The 16,478-nt window shown below is 50.6% G+C and overlaps 1 protein-coding gene across 8 annotated transcripts in view; it reads left to right on the top strand.

The window, feature by feature from the left end:
- The window catches only part of RHBDL3 (rhomboid like 3), a 65,511-nt gene that overhangs the window by 24,351 nt on the left and 24,682 nt on the right, over window positions 1-16,478 (top strand). For 7 of the 8 annotated variants that reach the window (XR_005784646.1, XM_040455251.1, XM_040455248.1 and 4 more), the window contains 2 exons: window positions 2,032-2,144; window positions 7,624-7,724. Coding sequence is in view for 7 of the 8 variants with exons in the window: in XM_040455251.1 (XP_040311185.1) it covers window positions 2,032-2,144; window positions 7,624-7,724 (214 nt within the window). In the remaining variant the exon portion in view is untranslated. The remainder of the gene's footprint in view (window positions 1-2,031; window positions 2,145-7,623; window positions 7,725-16,478) is intronic. The other variant, XM_040455249.1, reaches the window with a different exon arrangement.

Genomic DNA, 16,478 nt, shown 5'->3' with positions numbered 1-16,478 from the left:
CAGTGCCCCCAGAAGTGGGATAAAGGACAGATTTCTTGAAAGCGCCTTTCTCCCAAGGTGGTCTCCATAGGTGGTGAGAGTCTTTTTGAGGAATTCTAGCAATAATTATAATATCTGTTGATGGGATTCCCTGCCCAGGCTGCCCAAGCCTGTGACTCCACAGTGGGTAAGACTGCTGCCTTATTTCCAGGACTGACCTCTGGCCTTCCTTGATCTTTTGGGGTGAGGAACAAGAATGGACAAAGCCTCCAAAGCCTCTTTGTCCATTCTCTGCCTCTGGGAGCTAAAAGCCTGGAGGCCAAAGTGGACAGTGCACAGAGGCTCTTAGCTGAGGCCCATAGTGGTGGCCTCAGGCCTTTCTCTGGCTATTGCTTCTAATGGGGCAGTGCCTGCCTGGGAGAGCCCTTGGAGGAGTTTCTAGGTCTGTGATGTTGAGGGAGGGAGGGGCTCTTGGCTGGCGCTGCAGCCGACAGGAGATAGGGACAGCTGGCCAACATCTGGGATGAGCCCAGCAAGGTGACCTATGATCCAGGGGCCCACTCTGGACCAGTGAATCCAGTGCGGTAGAGAGGAAGGAGTTCGGATTGGGACGCAGGAGCCCTGAGTTCCCCTCACCGGGTGTCTTCTAGTCTCAGGCTCTTGCCTGTAAACCAAGAAGACAGGACCAGAAAACTTCTGCAGTCTCTTTATGAATCTGATGCTCGCATCCGGCTCTTTTCCAGTGCGTTTGTCTGACACTTCTAACCCTTCGGCTGGCAGTCAGGGCTGGAAGATTCCAGGCATGATAGGAGTGTAGAACAGAGCCCCATCTGTCTGAGCTACCTTGCAGGTGCCCTCCTGGGTAGACAGGTGCTCACGTGTGCCCAACATGGCACAGTGATTAGTCTCCAGGCAGGGCCTTGCAGACCAGGACCAGGGCTGTGACCCAGGCCAAGGTCCAGACCCCTCATGATGTGCTCTGTTACCCTATAACTTAAACATCTCCAGGAAGCTGTGCAGATGCTGTAGGTTCAATTTATGTGAGACAGTGGATGTGAAAGTGCTTTGTAAACTTGAAAGCACACATTGATATAGCAATAGTAACATGACAACTTTTTCCAATAACATAGGCATTCGGCTAGACACCAGTTAGCAACAAGATCTGGTCGTAGATGTATGATAGTATAAAAAGGAAAGTATTCATAGGGTAAGAAAACCCAACCCAGAGTGTTGGGTAGAATGGGATTTTAAGGGATTTCATGATATTTTAAGGGATAACTTTGAATTATTAAGTTCTAAGAGATATCTCTAATACTTACAATTGTTTTGTTTTTTTTTTTAACGTTTATTTATTTATTTTTGAGAGAGCGAGAGAGTGAGCAAGGGAGGGGCAGAGAGAGGGAGAGAGAGAATCCCAAGCAGGCTCCATGCTGTCAGCACAGAGCCCGACTCGGTTTCCATCTCACGTACCGTGAGATCGTGACCTGAGCCGAAATCAAGAGCTAGATGCTTAACTGACTGAACCACCCACGCGCCCCTCTAATGCTTGCACTTGTCTTGAAAACATCTTTCTCTTTGAACATCAGTAGCTCTTACAAATGTGTAGAGAGCCAGAGTAACTTCGTGGCCTGGTGAATGGAGCAGATTCTGCCCATCAGGAACCCGGGCTGTGTGACTGTAAGCCAGTCAGTGTCCCTCTCTGAGTCTTGGCTTCTCATATGTGAATGGATGGATTTGCTGGATCTTAACCGTGGTGAGGCACCTTCTCACTATGGCAGGTGCAGGCATTGCCAAGCACTGCCCAGGCCCTGCACTGTTCCTTCCTGTCCCAGGTGGCAGGCAAGGTATGCTGTTTCCAAGACGACCTGTCTGCATTGTAATTCCTGTCCCTTAGACCCAGACCATGAGCTCCTCAAGGTAGGTATAGGGTCTTATTCCCTGCTGGATCCCCAGCATCTTGGCATACAGTGTTTGTTGAATGAATGAATGAATGAATGAGTGAGTGAGTGAATGAATGAATGAGTGTATGAATGGAGTGGTCTTTCTGTACAGGATAGAACACCTGGGACTCAACGTGGTGCTGCAGCTCCTGGTAGGGGTGCCCTTGGAGATGGTGCACGGAGCAACCCGCATTGGGCTTGTCTACGTGGCTGGCGTTGTGGCAGGTAGGCAGGTGGGCTGCAAGTCCACAGGGGTAAACTTCCCCAGGGTGGCTGGGAGACCCCATGGGATTGGGCAAGCCCCCGGCCTCCAGCAATAGAGGACTCCCATCGCCAAGGCTCGTAACTACCAGGGTTAGCAAACCTCCTCTGGAAAGGGGACTGCCATCCAAAGAGGGAGGCATGTGATGGCAAGGGGAGGAGACCACAGGATGTGGAACAGGCAGATTGACCGGGGTTTCTGTCTTTATACTGCCATGTTGTAGCTGTGTGAGTTTGGGGAAATTCCTTAACCTCTCTCGGCCCCCTTAGGTTTTAGGAGGGAACTAATAAGATCTGCCTGTAGGGTGTTAGGAGGGTGGAGTGAGGTGACAAATGGAGTAACAGTGCCATATACACTGCACAGGCACAGTAAGATCCCTGTAGGGACATCCAAGGTGTGGGTGGAACCAGGCCCACCCACCAGGCCTACACCTGTCCCCTTGATTGACCCCCTGCTGACAGGAAGCAGGTCTGGCCTAAGAGGTAGTGAGCACTCACGCCAGCTGGAGGAGACTGGGGCCCTAGCTGACTCTGCTCACACGGCGAAGGACCATGACCTTGAGGAAGGCCGGCCCTGTGGCCAGTGGGACGCCCCCTCTCCTTCCCGGGAGGGAGGTTAGGCTGGCTGGGGTGAGCCGGGGAGAGCAGACTGCATTTCTGCAGAAAGAGTCTGCACCAACCGGGTTTCTGAACAGAGGGATCTCCCTCGTGATGTTTCCAACCTTATAGCTGGCTGCTGCTTCTCCTTCTCCTCTTCTTCTTCTTCTTCTTTTTCTTCTTTTTTTTTTTTTTTTTTTACAAGGTTTGCCACCTCAGCTCTTCACCTTGACAGCTGTGCCCAAGGGAGCTTTGTGTGTATGTTTAAGTAAGATCTTAATCCTTTCTGAGTGGTATTAAAGTTGTCATCAGGAGAGCAGGGCGGCGTTGACCTTGTAAACAATGAGCAGACAGGGACCCTGGGAGTAACTGAGGTGGCTTCAGGAATCCAAGAGGGAAGAGTCCCACCCCACTCACCCATTCGAGGCTGGTCTGCTAGTTCAGGAACCCTCAGCTTGGGAGATTGGCCCCTCACCTTCTTCATTTCTCTGTGTGCTGCGGGTGAAAACTTGGCCACCTCGGACAGCACCCACATGAGCTTCCCCAGCATCCAGCACCTTCCACATCCTTTAGCAAAGGTCTAATGAGGATCTCTGTGTGCCAGACTTAGCCACCCACGCAGTCCCCGAGTCTTGACATCTGGAGATTCATAGTCACATTTTCTATACCTACATACCCAGAGACCCAGATGGTTAATGGCGAGGAACAGGAAAGACACTCATAACACTTGCAGTTAGTAGTCAATTAGATGGGAGTGCCAATAACCCAGAAGACGGAAGTAAGATTCAAGATGACTCAGGCCTCACCCAAACTGATGACACCCAGCAGGAAGGCAGTGCAGGTGTCACTCGCCAGTGACCCCGGTGCAGAGTGGGATGGTGCACAGACAGAAGGGATCCTTGCCAACCAGACAGGAGGGGGTGGGGCTGTATCATAAAGCAAACAACATGTACTATTCTGTCTGAGGCATTGATTCAGACCAGAGGTCACTCTGGTCACCATAAATCATGTCATTGATCTTCTGGACTGAGTTGATTGATCTGCCTGCACCCCTTCCTTCCCTGTCTACTCTGTGTGCATCCCAGCTCAGAGAGGCGGCTCCATTCACAGCCAGCCAGACCCTGACCGGGTAGCCAGTAGTTAGCAAGTGTTGGCCATGTGCAGGCAAGCAACCCCTCGAGGCAAGTACTATTACTCTCCCCTTGCTGCAGGTGCAGAAACAGCCTTAGGGTGTCTCAGGGACTTGCCTGAGAAGACCTAGCTGTAAGTGGCGGAACTGGCCCCAGACCCAGGCTGCCTGACCCCAAAGGCTGTGCTTCAAACCACTACCATATGTTATGAGAACCAGAAGGCAGGCCTTGTCCTTGTGCATGTTATTTATTGTCAGAAACCAAGGGAAGTCTTTTTTTTTTCTCTAATGTTTTTATTTTTGAGAGAGAGAGAGAGAGCGCAAGCAGGGTAGGGGCAGAGAGAGAGGGAGATAGAGAATTCCAAGCAGGCTCTGTGCCGTTATCTCAGAGCCCGATGTGGGGCTCGAACTCACGAATTGTGATATCATGACTCGAGCGGAAGGTGGGTTGGACACGAACCAACTGAGCCACCCAGGCGCCCCACCCAGAGAGGTCTTAATAGACATCAGACCCCACCATTTAGCTCCTGCCCAATGAAAATATTGCAAAGGCAAGGCCATCACATTTTGTAGCAATGACAGCCAACCTCTGCTGAGCACATCCGATACTCTGGGCCTGTGATAGAGGATGCACATACATTTTTCCTGTATTGGCAAATCTTATGAGGTGGGTACCATCACCCCCATGTCACAGGTGGTTCAGAGAGGTGAAACGACTAGCTCAATTTTCTTAGAAGGACGAGGGAAGTTCTAGAAGTGAGTGGGAGCCCCATGCTTCTAACCAATGCTTGACGTGTCTCTTGCTTCTAGCTAACTATCACGTGGCTAAAATTTAGGTACTTTAAAAACCAGTATTTCAAGGGCTCCACCCAACTTTTCTTATAGATTATATAGATGATGCACCACGTGTGCATCCCCAGAGACTTAACTCAGGGTTTGGCATATGTTAAGCAGCAAATATTTGTAGAACAAAGGAGAGAATACATACATAAATAAAGTTATATTGCTCAAAGGTAGATGTTCTGCTGATTTCTATTTGGATTTTTTTGTTTTAATGGCCAAGGGAGACGTTGGAAAACACCTGCTTTAAATTATTTCAGGCTAACATTATCGCAGCTGTGCATTATGATAAAGTCACCAATTTATCTGCGTGCTGGTGTGGGCCCAGAACTTTTTCAAGAGAGTTCATAGTCCAACCAGAACTAGTCCCTTGGGCTGTGCAGAGATGCGTTTCACTCCATCTTGCCATTCTATCCCTCCTCTGCCCCATGACGTCTGGGGCATTCATACTGGCCTTATGGAACTGTCATCCATGAGGCTAGGTTCCACACAGCTTGTCCGGAATCCTGCGTGGCCCAGGCTTCCTGCCCCGGGATGACCTTTATTACTATATTGATATGTATGCATGCCCTTGTTTCCAGTCCCTCTAGTCCAGGGCTAACCTGCAGCCACTTGAGGAAATCTTTCTGCCATACACGGAGGACCTGTGAGTCCAGATTGTTACTTTCGGGATTCTAGAACCAGGATCCAAACCTCGGATCCTGGATCCCAGAATCTCGGGCTGTTGAATCTCTCTGATCTGGAAGGAACTCTTGAGGTCCCCTCCAGTGGCTGCCAAATTTTACTCCCCAGGCCCCACCCCCACTCAGCCATAGGCTGTCTGCGCTCTGCTCCATGGGGGTAGGGGTGTGGGTAAGGTTTCCTTTGAAAAGAGGGTTTCACTGCTCAGAAGTTGGTAAGCCTTAGACCTCTTTATGTCACAGAAAGCTGAAGCCCAGAGAATGCAGGGGCTGTGCCCAAGGTCACACAACTAGCAAGCCACGCCCCCATTCCAGACTCCTGCCACAATCCCAAATTGACCCTTGACCCCGGGGTCGTGGACCCCTCTCCATGGGTAGGGTGAGAGAAAGGTCAGGGTGGGGAGGCTGGACCCTGGGGGCTTCCCCACCGCCTCCCTACCGCTGCGGGTCGGGGGGGGGGGGGCCCCCCGCACCCAGGAGGCTCACAGAGCAGAAGCTGGGCCTACAAGAGGAAAGAGGCCAGCCCAGGGAGGCTGGGGCTTCCTCTGTCCACGCGGTAATTAATGAGCGGCTCGTCTCCAGCGGCCAGCCCTCCACAGCCCCGCAATGCAGCCTTCCTTGCGGGGCCCTGCCCGGAGAGCGTGGGAATCCTTTGTCATGCAGATCCCACTGCCTGTCTGTTTGCCACCCTGGGATTTTTTTTTTTTTTTTTTTTTTCTGTTATATATGGCTGACCCCTTGGCTAGGCAGTAAAAAAAAAAAAAGAAAAAGAAAAAAGAAAATGATCTGACAATAGATCAATACCTAATTAAAGCCAGAGGGAAGGCATGAAAGGGGAGAAGAAAGATTTATAGTCACCCTGGGAGGGGAGAAGGACTTGGGAGTTCTCGGTTCATGACAGTGCTTTTTCCTGGGAGATCACATCCCCCTTGAGACCAAGAATTTGCCATAGGGATCTCCCAGCGAGCTGAGGAGCCTTGAGAGAGGTCTGAGGGGGCAGCGAGGCAGGGGAGAAGGCGGATGATGTTCTGGGGGCTCCTGATGCCCAGGTGTGTCGGGCGCCCGGGTTCCCGGGTTGAGCCCAGCCTCCTCCTAAGTAGCGGACCCTACACTTGTGTGGAGCCTGCAGTTTGGCACTTCTGCCCATCTCCACCCAGGCAGCGGCTAATTGGCTCCCGAGCCTGCGGGCATTTTCCAGTGGTGGTTTCTGCGCACTCACCCAGGCCAGCCACCTCAGCCTCTGAGCCCTGGGCTCTACCTCCTGGTTATTTTTAGTCTCTCGTGTCCTTCCCTGGAAGCCAAAGCATTGATCACACTTAAATGAGACCAGAACAATACATTTCCCTTCTCCTCTCTGCCCAGCTTCCCTTCCAGCACAAAAGTTTGTCATCCCCCAGACCAAAAGTCTACCCCCTTCTCCCCCCAGAGGGTATGACATCATCTCTCTCTCTTCCCTGGGACTTTTCAAGGACATTTTTCCTCCAGCGGAACCCCCACTCTGGAGATTCTGTTGGCCTTTTGTCACTCGGCCGGAGGGAGGGAGGTCGGAGGTGAAGCCAAGCGGGTTTCTAGATGCCGTTGAGCAGAGAAATGCTCTGGAGCGATGGTGGAGGGAGGAGGCTGACCTCTGTCTGTACCAGTTCGGGGAGTGGCTGCCGTTGAGGCCACGAGCATGGACTTTGTGTCGGCAAAGCTGGACTCAAGTCCTGGTTGCAGCCCTTCCTACCAGTGACTCTGGGCTCAGCCTCCTCACCTCTGCATTGAGGCTGCTGTCACCCTCCTCAAAGGGCGGCCTCGGGGGTTAAACGGGCCGATGTAAGTAAAACGCGTGGCCAGCGCGCCATACACGGTGGCCCACGCGTGGCAGCTGACCCTGCAGTAAGTACTGCTACTGTTTGTTATCGCTCAGAACCCCGAGGTAACGCCAAGCGGGGCAGAGTTGCAGTGACAGGCAGGTGGTCCCTTCCCTCCACTGGGTCTTCTGTAAAAGAAGTTCGAATCAGATGGCTCTTTCAAGCCATGAATTTAAGCTTTTAGGAGGCCCCAAGGTGACACCGGATGAAAGGAAGAGATGGAGCCTTTGCTCCGGGGTCTTACCCCCCCCGCCCCTCCGCGAGGCTGCTGCGTGTGAGGGCCTGGGGCAGGGGCGGGGAGTGCGCGCCAGCACCCTTGAATTCCTGATGTCTCTCTGTACCAGGGTCCTTGGCGGTGTCTGTGGCTGACATGACTGCACCAGTTGTGGGCTCCTCTGGAGGGGTGTATGCACTCGTCTCTGCCCATCTGGCCAACATCGTGATGGTGAGCACCTGCTGTCCCAACGTGCCTATCTCGGCCTCCCCTCTGCATGTCAGTGCTCGCCGGGGATCTTCTTCGACTCCCCGGCTCAGGCCCAGAAGTGCCAGGCAGACCTGGCTGGTATGAGGGCTCACTGACACTCCTCACTTTTTGCAGGCTGATTTCAAATGGGGCTCTTCCATATACAATTCATATTTTTTCCTTCCTGCCTATGAAATTACCCATTTCCCTATGCTACCCCTTTCCCATTCGGCTTTAAAAAGTGTTACAGTAGGGGTGCCTGGCTGGCTGCGTCAGTAGAGCCTGCGACTCTTGACCTTGGGGTCGTGAATTCAAGCCCCACGTTGGGACTAGAGCTTAATTTAAAAAAAGAAAGACAATGTTAGGTATCCCTGGGTGGCTCAGTCTGTTAAGCACCCAACTCTTGATTTTGGCTCAGGGCATGATCTCACAGTTCATGAGTTCGAGCCCCGCATTGGGGCAGTTGACAGTGCAGGGCCTGCTTGGGATTCTCTCTCTCCGCCCCTCCCCCACTCTCTCACTCTCTCTCAAAACAAACAGATATTAAAAAAATAATTGAAAAAGGGCGCCTGGGTGGCTCAATCAGTTGAGCCACCGACTCTTGATTTCCTCTCAGGTCATGATCTCTCGGTTCGTGAGGTCCAGCCCCACATTGGGCTCCATGCTGACAGTGCAGAATCTGCTTGGGATTCTCTCTCTCCCTCAGTCTCTACGGTTCTCCTGCTCTCTCACTCTCTCTCTCAAAATAAATAAACTTTAAGGGGCGCCTGGGTGGCCCAGTCGGTTAAGTGTCCAACTTTGGCTCAGATCATGATCTCACAGTTCATGAGTTCAAGCCCCACATAGGGCTCTGTGCTGACAGCTCAGAGCCTGGAGCCTTCTTCAGATTCTGTGTCTCCCTCTCTCTCTGTCCCTCCCCTGCTCGTACTCTGTCTCTCCCTCAAAATAAAAACGCGAAAGGAATTTTAAAAAATAAAATAAAAAATAAACTTTAAGAAAAATAATAAAAATTAAAAAAAGACAACTTTAGAGTATTACAATCCTTGACCACTAGCATGCATCGTAATTGTAATTCGTTGCTTGTCACAGATGATTAAAAGTAAAGGGATCTCAGCAAAATTCTCAAAAAGGAAAGGAGCCTCTAAGAGGTTAAATGATTTGTCCACAGTCACAGTGAAGATTGTGGCAGGTCGGGACTTGAACCCATACTTCCTGACAGCCACTCAGGTGTCATTCCCTTACACCAGCCTCTCACAGTGTCGGGACACGTCCATTCCTTTCCCAGGCTCTTTTTTGCCTTTTCCTGAAGGGCATTCTTTTCTTAAGATTTTGTTTTCTAAGTCATCTCTGCGTCCAAAATGGGGCTCGAACTCACAACCCCGAGACCAAGAGTCACACGCTCTGCCGACTGAGCCAGACATGCCCCTCCTGAAGGGGATTCTAGCATACTAGCTGAGAGCCCAGGCTCCGGAGCCAGTCAGCCCAGATCTGAGTCCTGGTTACTTACTTCCCAAAGAGGCACCTTGGGCACATTACTTAATTGCACTGTGCCTCAGTTTCTACATCTGTGAAACGAGATGATATTGATAAATGAGATAAAGTGAAAATAACCTATTCAATATAAAGGTTAACTCCCTCCTCCTCCAAGAAGAGGCCAGGGTTGGACCCTGAATGGAGACAGAGTCTTTAAGGAGAGAAATAGGAATCCGTCTGATAGTCCCAGAGGAGGCCAAAGTCCTTGTTTTAGAGGCAGTCGGGAGGAGGAGTCACCAGGAGCGGCCCTGCAGGCCCAATGCCCACCAGGGAAGGCCCAGGTTCTACTCATCCCCGGTGCCTGGCCCAGGGCTGGCCAAATGGCAGGTGGTGCCAAGTAAATTTTTTTTAAGATTAAAGAAAATGTTGATTTTGAGAGAGCGCACACGTGTGCAAGCGGAGGAGGGGCAGAAAGAGAGGGAGAGAAAATCCCAAGCATGCTGCACGCTCAGCACGGAGCCCCATGCGGGGCTCGGTCCCATGACCCCGAGATCATGACCTGGGCCGAAATCAAGAGTTGGATGCTTAACCGACTGAGCCATCCAGATGCCCCAGTTTTGTTTTGTTTTGTTTTGTTTTTTTAAGTAATCTGTACCCCCAACGTGGGGCTCTAACTTACAACCCCGAGATCCAGAGTCGCACGCTCCACCCACAGAGCCAGCCAGGCACCCTCCTCCCACCCCCAACTAAATTTTGAATGAAGGAAGGAAAGAAGGAATGAGCAGTGTCTAGAAACGGCATCGCTTCCCCCCCCGGGTCCTCCTGTTCTCACCTCCCTCCTCTGTCACTGTCTTCACCCACGTGGAGGATGTGTGAATGCTGTTACAACGTCTGGAGTTCCTAAATTCTCCCATTTCTTCTTTATTATTTATTGTCACTGTCACCTGCCAGGCTCAACACACCATCCCTTTTCTTTTCACCAAAGTCCCCTTTGTACATCGAGAGAGAGAGTGAGCGAGTGGCAGAGGGACAGAGGGAAGGAGAGGAGGGTGGGGGGAGAGATGGACCGACAGACACCAACAACACTTACTACTCATCTGAATTTTGGCAACTTCACGTGAGCACCTGAAGAGACACAGCAGGTGTAGGAAAGCTTGCGTGGACGTGCGAGTGTGTGTGTGTGTGTGTGCACGTGAACTTACGTGTGTGTGTGCGCGCGCACACACACACACACACACACACACACACACACACACACACACACGGCCCGGTCCGCTGAAGATCCTGACAGCACAGGGCTGCCTCACACAACCCTTTTAAATGGGTCATTCTGTATCGGTGCCACAGCTTTCCCCAGACACAGCTTTTTCTCTGGATTCCACCTCCGCCGCTCCCCCCTCCCCCTGCCCCAGTTCCCTTCTGGAGGGGATGGAAATGCTAACAAACTCCCCTCCCCCCCCCCCCCCCCCCCCGCCAAGATGTGTACGTGTGTGAGGGGACCGACAAGCACAACTAAGAAGAAATAAACAGTTCATAGAGAGGCCCTGTTTCCACCCCCTTCCCTGCAGCATGGGAAACAGCCCTGGGGCCCCAGAAGTTCCCATGGTGAGGGCAGATCACCCCAAGACCACCCCAAGAACCAAGGAAAGGTTGGTTTCCTTTCAACAAGAGGCCGCCTTTACCCAAATTAGCTCAGCGCCCAGCACTTGAGAGATGCATTAGCACGAACCCTATACATTGGCCATTTCTGTGGGTCAGAAGCATTTAAACATTGGCAATTTCCATCTAATAGGTATGCTAGAATTTTGAATTCCCAAATGAAGACTTGTGTGTGAGTGTGTGTGTGTGTGTGTGTGTGTGTGTGTGTGCATGCGTGCGTGTGTGTGTGCAGCGAAACACCTTGTCAGAACAGACAGGAGAAACAGCATGCTAGTCAGAGAATCTAGACGTGAGTACTGGACCGACCATCTTAAAAGCTGTGAGTTGCTTCACTTCTCAGGGTCTCCGTTCCCTCATCTGCAGCCCCTCTTTACAGGGTAGTTGTGAGACAGACATGGAGAGTGAAAACGGTGGATGTGAAAATGCTTTCCATGTGGCAAATCACCACACAGCTGGGGGATCGCGTGTGGGTGCGGGTGTGTGTTTACATATCCTTGAATACGTATCATTTTCTGTGTTTATCAATTTTGCCTGTTATCTGTAGGAGCAATTAGAAAATGTGTCCCTTTTACATCATACACAAAACAGAAAAAGTGTTCAACACTTCTGTTCTCAGGACTAAGTGAGGATTCTGCCTTAAATGAAAGCATGTCTTGTTTTTCATGAAAACTCTCTGGGCTCCAGGGGTGCCTGGTTGGCTCAGTCGGTAGGGCGTGACACTCTTGATCTCAGGGTCATGAGTTTGAGACTCATGTTGGGTGTAGAGATTACTTAAAAATAAAATCTTGGAACACTTGGGTGGCTCAGTCAGTTGAACGCCCAGCTCTTGGTTTCACCTCAGGTCGTGATCTCACAGTTCATGAGATCGAGCCCCACGTCGGGCTCGGTGCTGACAGTGAGGAACCTGCTGGGGATTCTCTGTCTCCCTCACTCCCTGCCCCTGCCCTGCTCACGTGCGTGCACATGCTCTCTCTCTCTCTCTCAGAATAAATAAACTACGTAAATAAGTCAATAAAATCTTTATAAAAAACCCCACTCTGAGTTCCAAAAATTTACATCAAGGGATTAAGTTCAGAAAATATTTCAACAAAAAAACCGGATGACGTAAAAAACTTGCAATCAAGACTTCTTATTTTTTTATTATTAAAATTTTTTTTATTTTTTATTTTTAAATTTGTTTGATGTTTATTTCTGAGACAGAGAGAGACAGAGCATGAGTGGGGGAGGGGCAGAGAGAAAGGGAGACACAGAATCGGAAGCAGGCTCCAGTCTCTGAGCTGTCAGCACAGAGCCCGACGTGGGGCTGGAACTCACAAACGTGAGATCATGACCTGAGCCGAAGTCGGTCGCTCAACCAACTGAGCCACCCAGGCGCCCCTATTAAAACTTTTTTTTTAATATTTATTTATTTTTGAGACAGAGCGTGAGCAAGGGAGGGAGAGCAGAAAGAGGAAGACACGGAATCTAAAGCAAGCTCCAGGCTCTGAGCTGTCAGCACAGAGCCAGACACAGGCTTTGAACTCGCAAACTGTGAGACCTTAGTTGAAGTGGGACACTTAACCGACTGAGCCACCCAGGCGCCCCAAGCCTTCTTAGTTTAAAGACTAGATGTGTTAAGATACACATAATTGAATAATTTATTAATTGCCTTTTGCTGGGGCCCACAGGCCAGCAAAAGTGATTCCATGTAGGAGATATTTATTTACATTCTCTTCTATACGATAGCTGCTTCCCTAAAATGTTCGAGATCTCAGTTTTTGCAATGGGACCATCTTGTCAAAGCACAAAGAGAGAGCATTGTCTAAAAGACACTGGAGATCTCTATGTCGTAAGGTTCATTTCATTACTAAAAATCCTTTCACAGGAAATCAGTCCCCAATTTGTCTGTCATGCTTTCCCCTTTCCTGTGCTGGGTTCCAGCCTCTGAGCTCTTAACTGGTTGGGTGAACGAGATGCCCAGGGGACTGGTTACCCCCTGGTTTGCTGAGGGTGGGTTCTTTCTCACCCTGCAAGGCTCTGGGAGGGAAAGAAATGGAAAGGGGCTGCAAGAGACTCGTGCCCTGGGGCTGCAGGCATTACCACATTTATAGCCTCAGCAGGGCAGCAGGGCCGCCCTCCTGTTGTTTCACTGCAGTTTGGAGGGAATAATGTGGCGGGGAAATGAAGCAGCTGGTGGGAAGGGGTGACTGGAGTTTAACCCCTCAGCTGCTGGGAGAGGAGTCATCTCCCCACATCCACTCAGCTTTGGAGGCAGGTGGACACACAACAGCCAGTGGGGACAGACGGCACAGACAGAACATGACCCTCAGAAGTGTGGGCAGATGGAGTCCTGGACTGAGGGCCCTAGGGACCTCAACATTAACTTACCATGACCTTGAGCCAGCCCTCCTCGACTCCCCATTTCTTCTTTGCTAAAGTGCAGGAGATGTGACTGGACCAAGCCGGTCAACTCCAATGCCTTCAGGGCCAGTTAGGGATTGTAAGCGAGGCTGGCCTGGGGAGCGCTGGGGTGAAGCTGAAACTGCCCGGCTAGTCCAAGGCCATTCAGAAAGTTTAAAGGTGCTGTGCAGGGCAAACCCACTGTCTTTGCCTCAGGTCTAGATGATCACGTCAGACACTTACGTGACACTTACCATACGCCAGGCAGTGTTCCTGGTGTTTTATGCGTATGAATTCATTTTACCTTCACAACCCGTGAGGTAGGTAATTGAGGTAGGCACTGATGTTGGCCCAGATTTACAAATGAAGACCTTAGCCAGAAAGAAGTTCTGAGCCACCTCACCGCTGGCCTTGCCAGACCAAAAATATGGACGGTGCTTTTGAAGACAGACCCCAGATAGGGCCTGAAGGAGGGAGGTATGGACCTCAGCTGAAGGAGAGAGCGGCCAATATGTTCTAGACTGATTTTGCCTGATTTATCACTCAGGACACAGTGAAAGAGACGCTGTCTTAGGTAAGATATTCTTCCTGAGATTTTTTTATTTTTTATTTTAGAGAGAGAGAGAGTGAGTGAGTAGGGAAGAAGGGCAGAGGGAGAGAAAGAGGGAATACCAAGCAGACTCTGCACTCAGTGCAGAGCCTGATGTGGGGCTTGATCCCACGACCTTGGGATCATGACCTGAGCTGAAACCAAGAGTTGGACGCTCAACCGACTGAGCTACCCAGGCGCCCCCAGAGGGTTTTTATGAGGAAAAGGAATATTGGGAGTGTTCTGTATCACTTTTTTTTTTTTTTACATTTTTAAAATTTTTATTTTTGAGAGAGAGACAGAGCATGAGCAGGGGAGGGTCAGAGAGAGAGGAAGCTCAAACGTGGGGCTCAAATCCACACGCCATGAGATCATGACCTGAGCCAAAGTCAGACGCTTAACCGACTAAGCCACCCAGGTGCCCCTCACTTTGGTTTTTAATTGTGGTGAAATACAGCATAAAATTTATCATCTTAACTTTTTTTTTTTTTAATGTTTATTTTTGAGACAGAGAGAGGCAGAGCGTGAACAGGGGAGGGTCAGAGAGAGAGGGAGACACAGAATCTGAAGCAGGCTCCAGGCTCTGAGCTGTCAGCACAGAGCCCTACGTGGGGCTCGAACTCACAGATCACGAGATCATGACCTGAGCTGAAGTCAGAGGCTCAACCGACTGAGCCACCCAGGCGCCCCTCATCTTAACCATTTTTAAGTATACAGTTCAGTTGTGTCAAGTACATTCTCACTGTTGGGAAATCATCACCATCCATCTCCAGAACTCTTCATCTTGCAAAACTGAAACGCTGTTACCCATTAAACAACTCCCCGTTCCTCCCTCCCCCAGCCCCTGGCAACCACCTTTTACTTGATGTCTCTATGAATTGGCCACTCTCTGTGTCTTGTAGGAGTGGACTCATGCAGTATTTGTCCTTCCGTGACTGGCTTATTTCTCTGAGCATAATGTCTTCGAGGTTCGTTCGTTAGAACATGGCAGGATTGCCCTCCTCCTTAAAGTGAATGACATTCCCTTGTATCTCTGTCTGTCCATCTAGGGATACTGGTTTGCTTCCACTCTCTGTTGGTTGTTGGGAATCAGACGGCTAGGAACGTGGGTGTCACTGTTAGGGGAGAATTGGGATCCGTGGGTGGACATGACAGGGAGGCAAAGCCTGGCCGGATGAGAGCAGGAAGAACTTTTCAGTGGTTAGAGCCCCTTCACAGGGCTCCCCCAGGGGTGTCATGGGGCTGGGAGGGCCATTTTGTCAGTGGCTCGGCAGTGTGCCCTCCTTTGGGAGGAGCTGGTCCTTCCGTCAGGGACTCCCCAGGCCCTGCCCATCCTACGGTTGCATCCCGGAGAGGAGCTGAGGGGTCGCCCACCGCCAGCTAACTGCTCTAGGTTAGGTTGGGTTGCCAGATCCAGTGGAGGGCATCGATTCCTGTTGTTCCCTGTCTTCTGGTGGGGCTTCTCTGTGGGCAGTCGCCAGCAGGTAACAACGTCGCCTGCCATCGGCTTGTTAGCATAGAACACGTCGGCAGGTGAAGATGAGACTTCCCCACCTGAAGAGCAGCCATGTGTCGCCACCTTACCTTACGTGAAGAGGGCTCTCCAGTCAGTGAAGAACATTGGGGAAAAGGGAAGCGATGGGCAGGAAGCCGAACGCCTTCTGCAGGATTTCACCCTCTTTTTGGCAGATGCCCCGCAGCCTGCTTGCTCCACCGAAGGTTCCATAAACGTTATTGTATGTGCCAGTGCTCAACGTCAAAGTGTGAGACATGCCCTCAGCTGGGCCTGGGCCAGGCAGCAAAGGCAGAGCGGGTGGGTGGGAGGGAACAGAAGCCCCTGGCTCTACCCAGTAGCCTCCTTCCCTGTGGCTGGTGTGTTCCAGGGAGATTCCAGACTTGCTTCTGTGCGTGCCTCTATAAATGACACAGTGCTTTGAATGCGCCGCGGGAGAGCCCCTCAAAGGAACCCTGTGGCAAAGTCTTTTGTAAAGTGAAAAATCCTTTTGTAAGATGAATAATTGTACTCTGTCTATCTGCTTTGGAGGTTCAGAGTGTCCTGAGATTCTCAGGGGAAAGAGCGATTTGTTTGAAGGCCATCTGGCTCCCCCTTTTTCCAATGCCTGATCTTGTACAGCATCCCCCTCCAAGTGACGTAAAGCCCCCGTTTGGAGCTCTCAGTGATGGGAAACACACGATCCCCCAGGATGGAGCGTTCCATCTTTGGACGGCTCTTGCTTATTAGAAATGGAAACATCCCGAGCCTAAAAAAATTCTCTGATGTTTTCATCCATTGAATCCTCCACTTACAGATCACACTGAATATGCCCTTTCCTTATGGTGGCTCACTTGATACTTGATAACAGTGAACTTGACCCTGGGTCTTCTCTTCATCTGCTTCTCACATGCAGGATTTTGGTTTCTTTCATCATCCTGATAGTTCTGCTTTGACTTTGCTTGGTTGCCGTCCTGCATCCCTTTGGCAAACGTGAGACCTGACAATTAAGGCAGCTTTCAGGTGTTGTCAGCTCGTGTAGAGGGGGCAGGTACCTTATCTTCCTAGATCTGGATTATCTTCCTTTTCTTTCTTTCTTTCTTTCTTTCTTTCTTTCTTTCTTTCTTTCTTTCTTTCTTTCTTT

Source organism: Herpailurus yagouaroundi, unplaced genomic scaffold (assembly GCF_014898765.1).
Source record: "Herpailurus yagouaroundi ecotype Mexico unplaced genomic scaffold, PumYag 215, whole genome shotgun sequence".
NCBI classification, from domain to species: Eukaryota; Metazoa; Chordata; class Mammalia; order Carnivora; family Felidae; genus Herpailurus; species Herpailurus yagouaroundi.
Note: the sequence above shows the minus strand (reverse complement) of the source record. Positions and strands in the feature narration are given on the sequence as shown.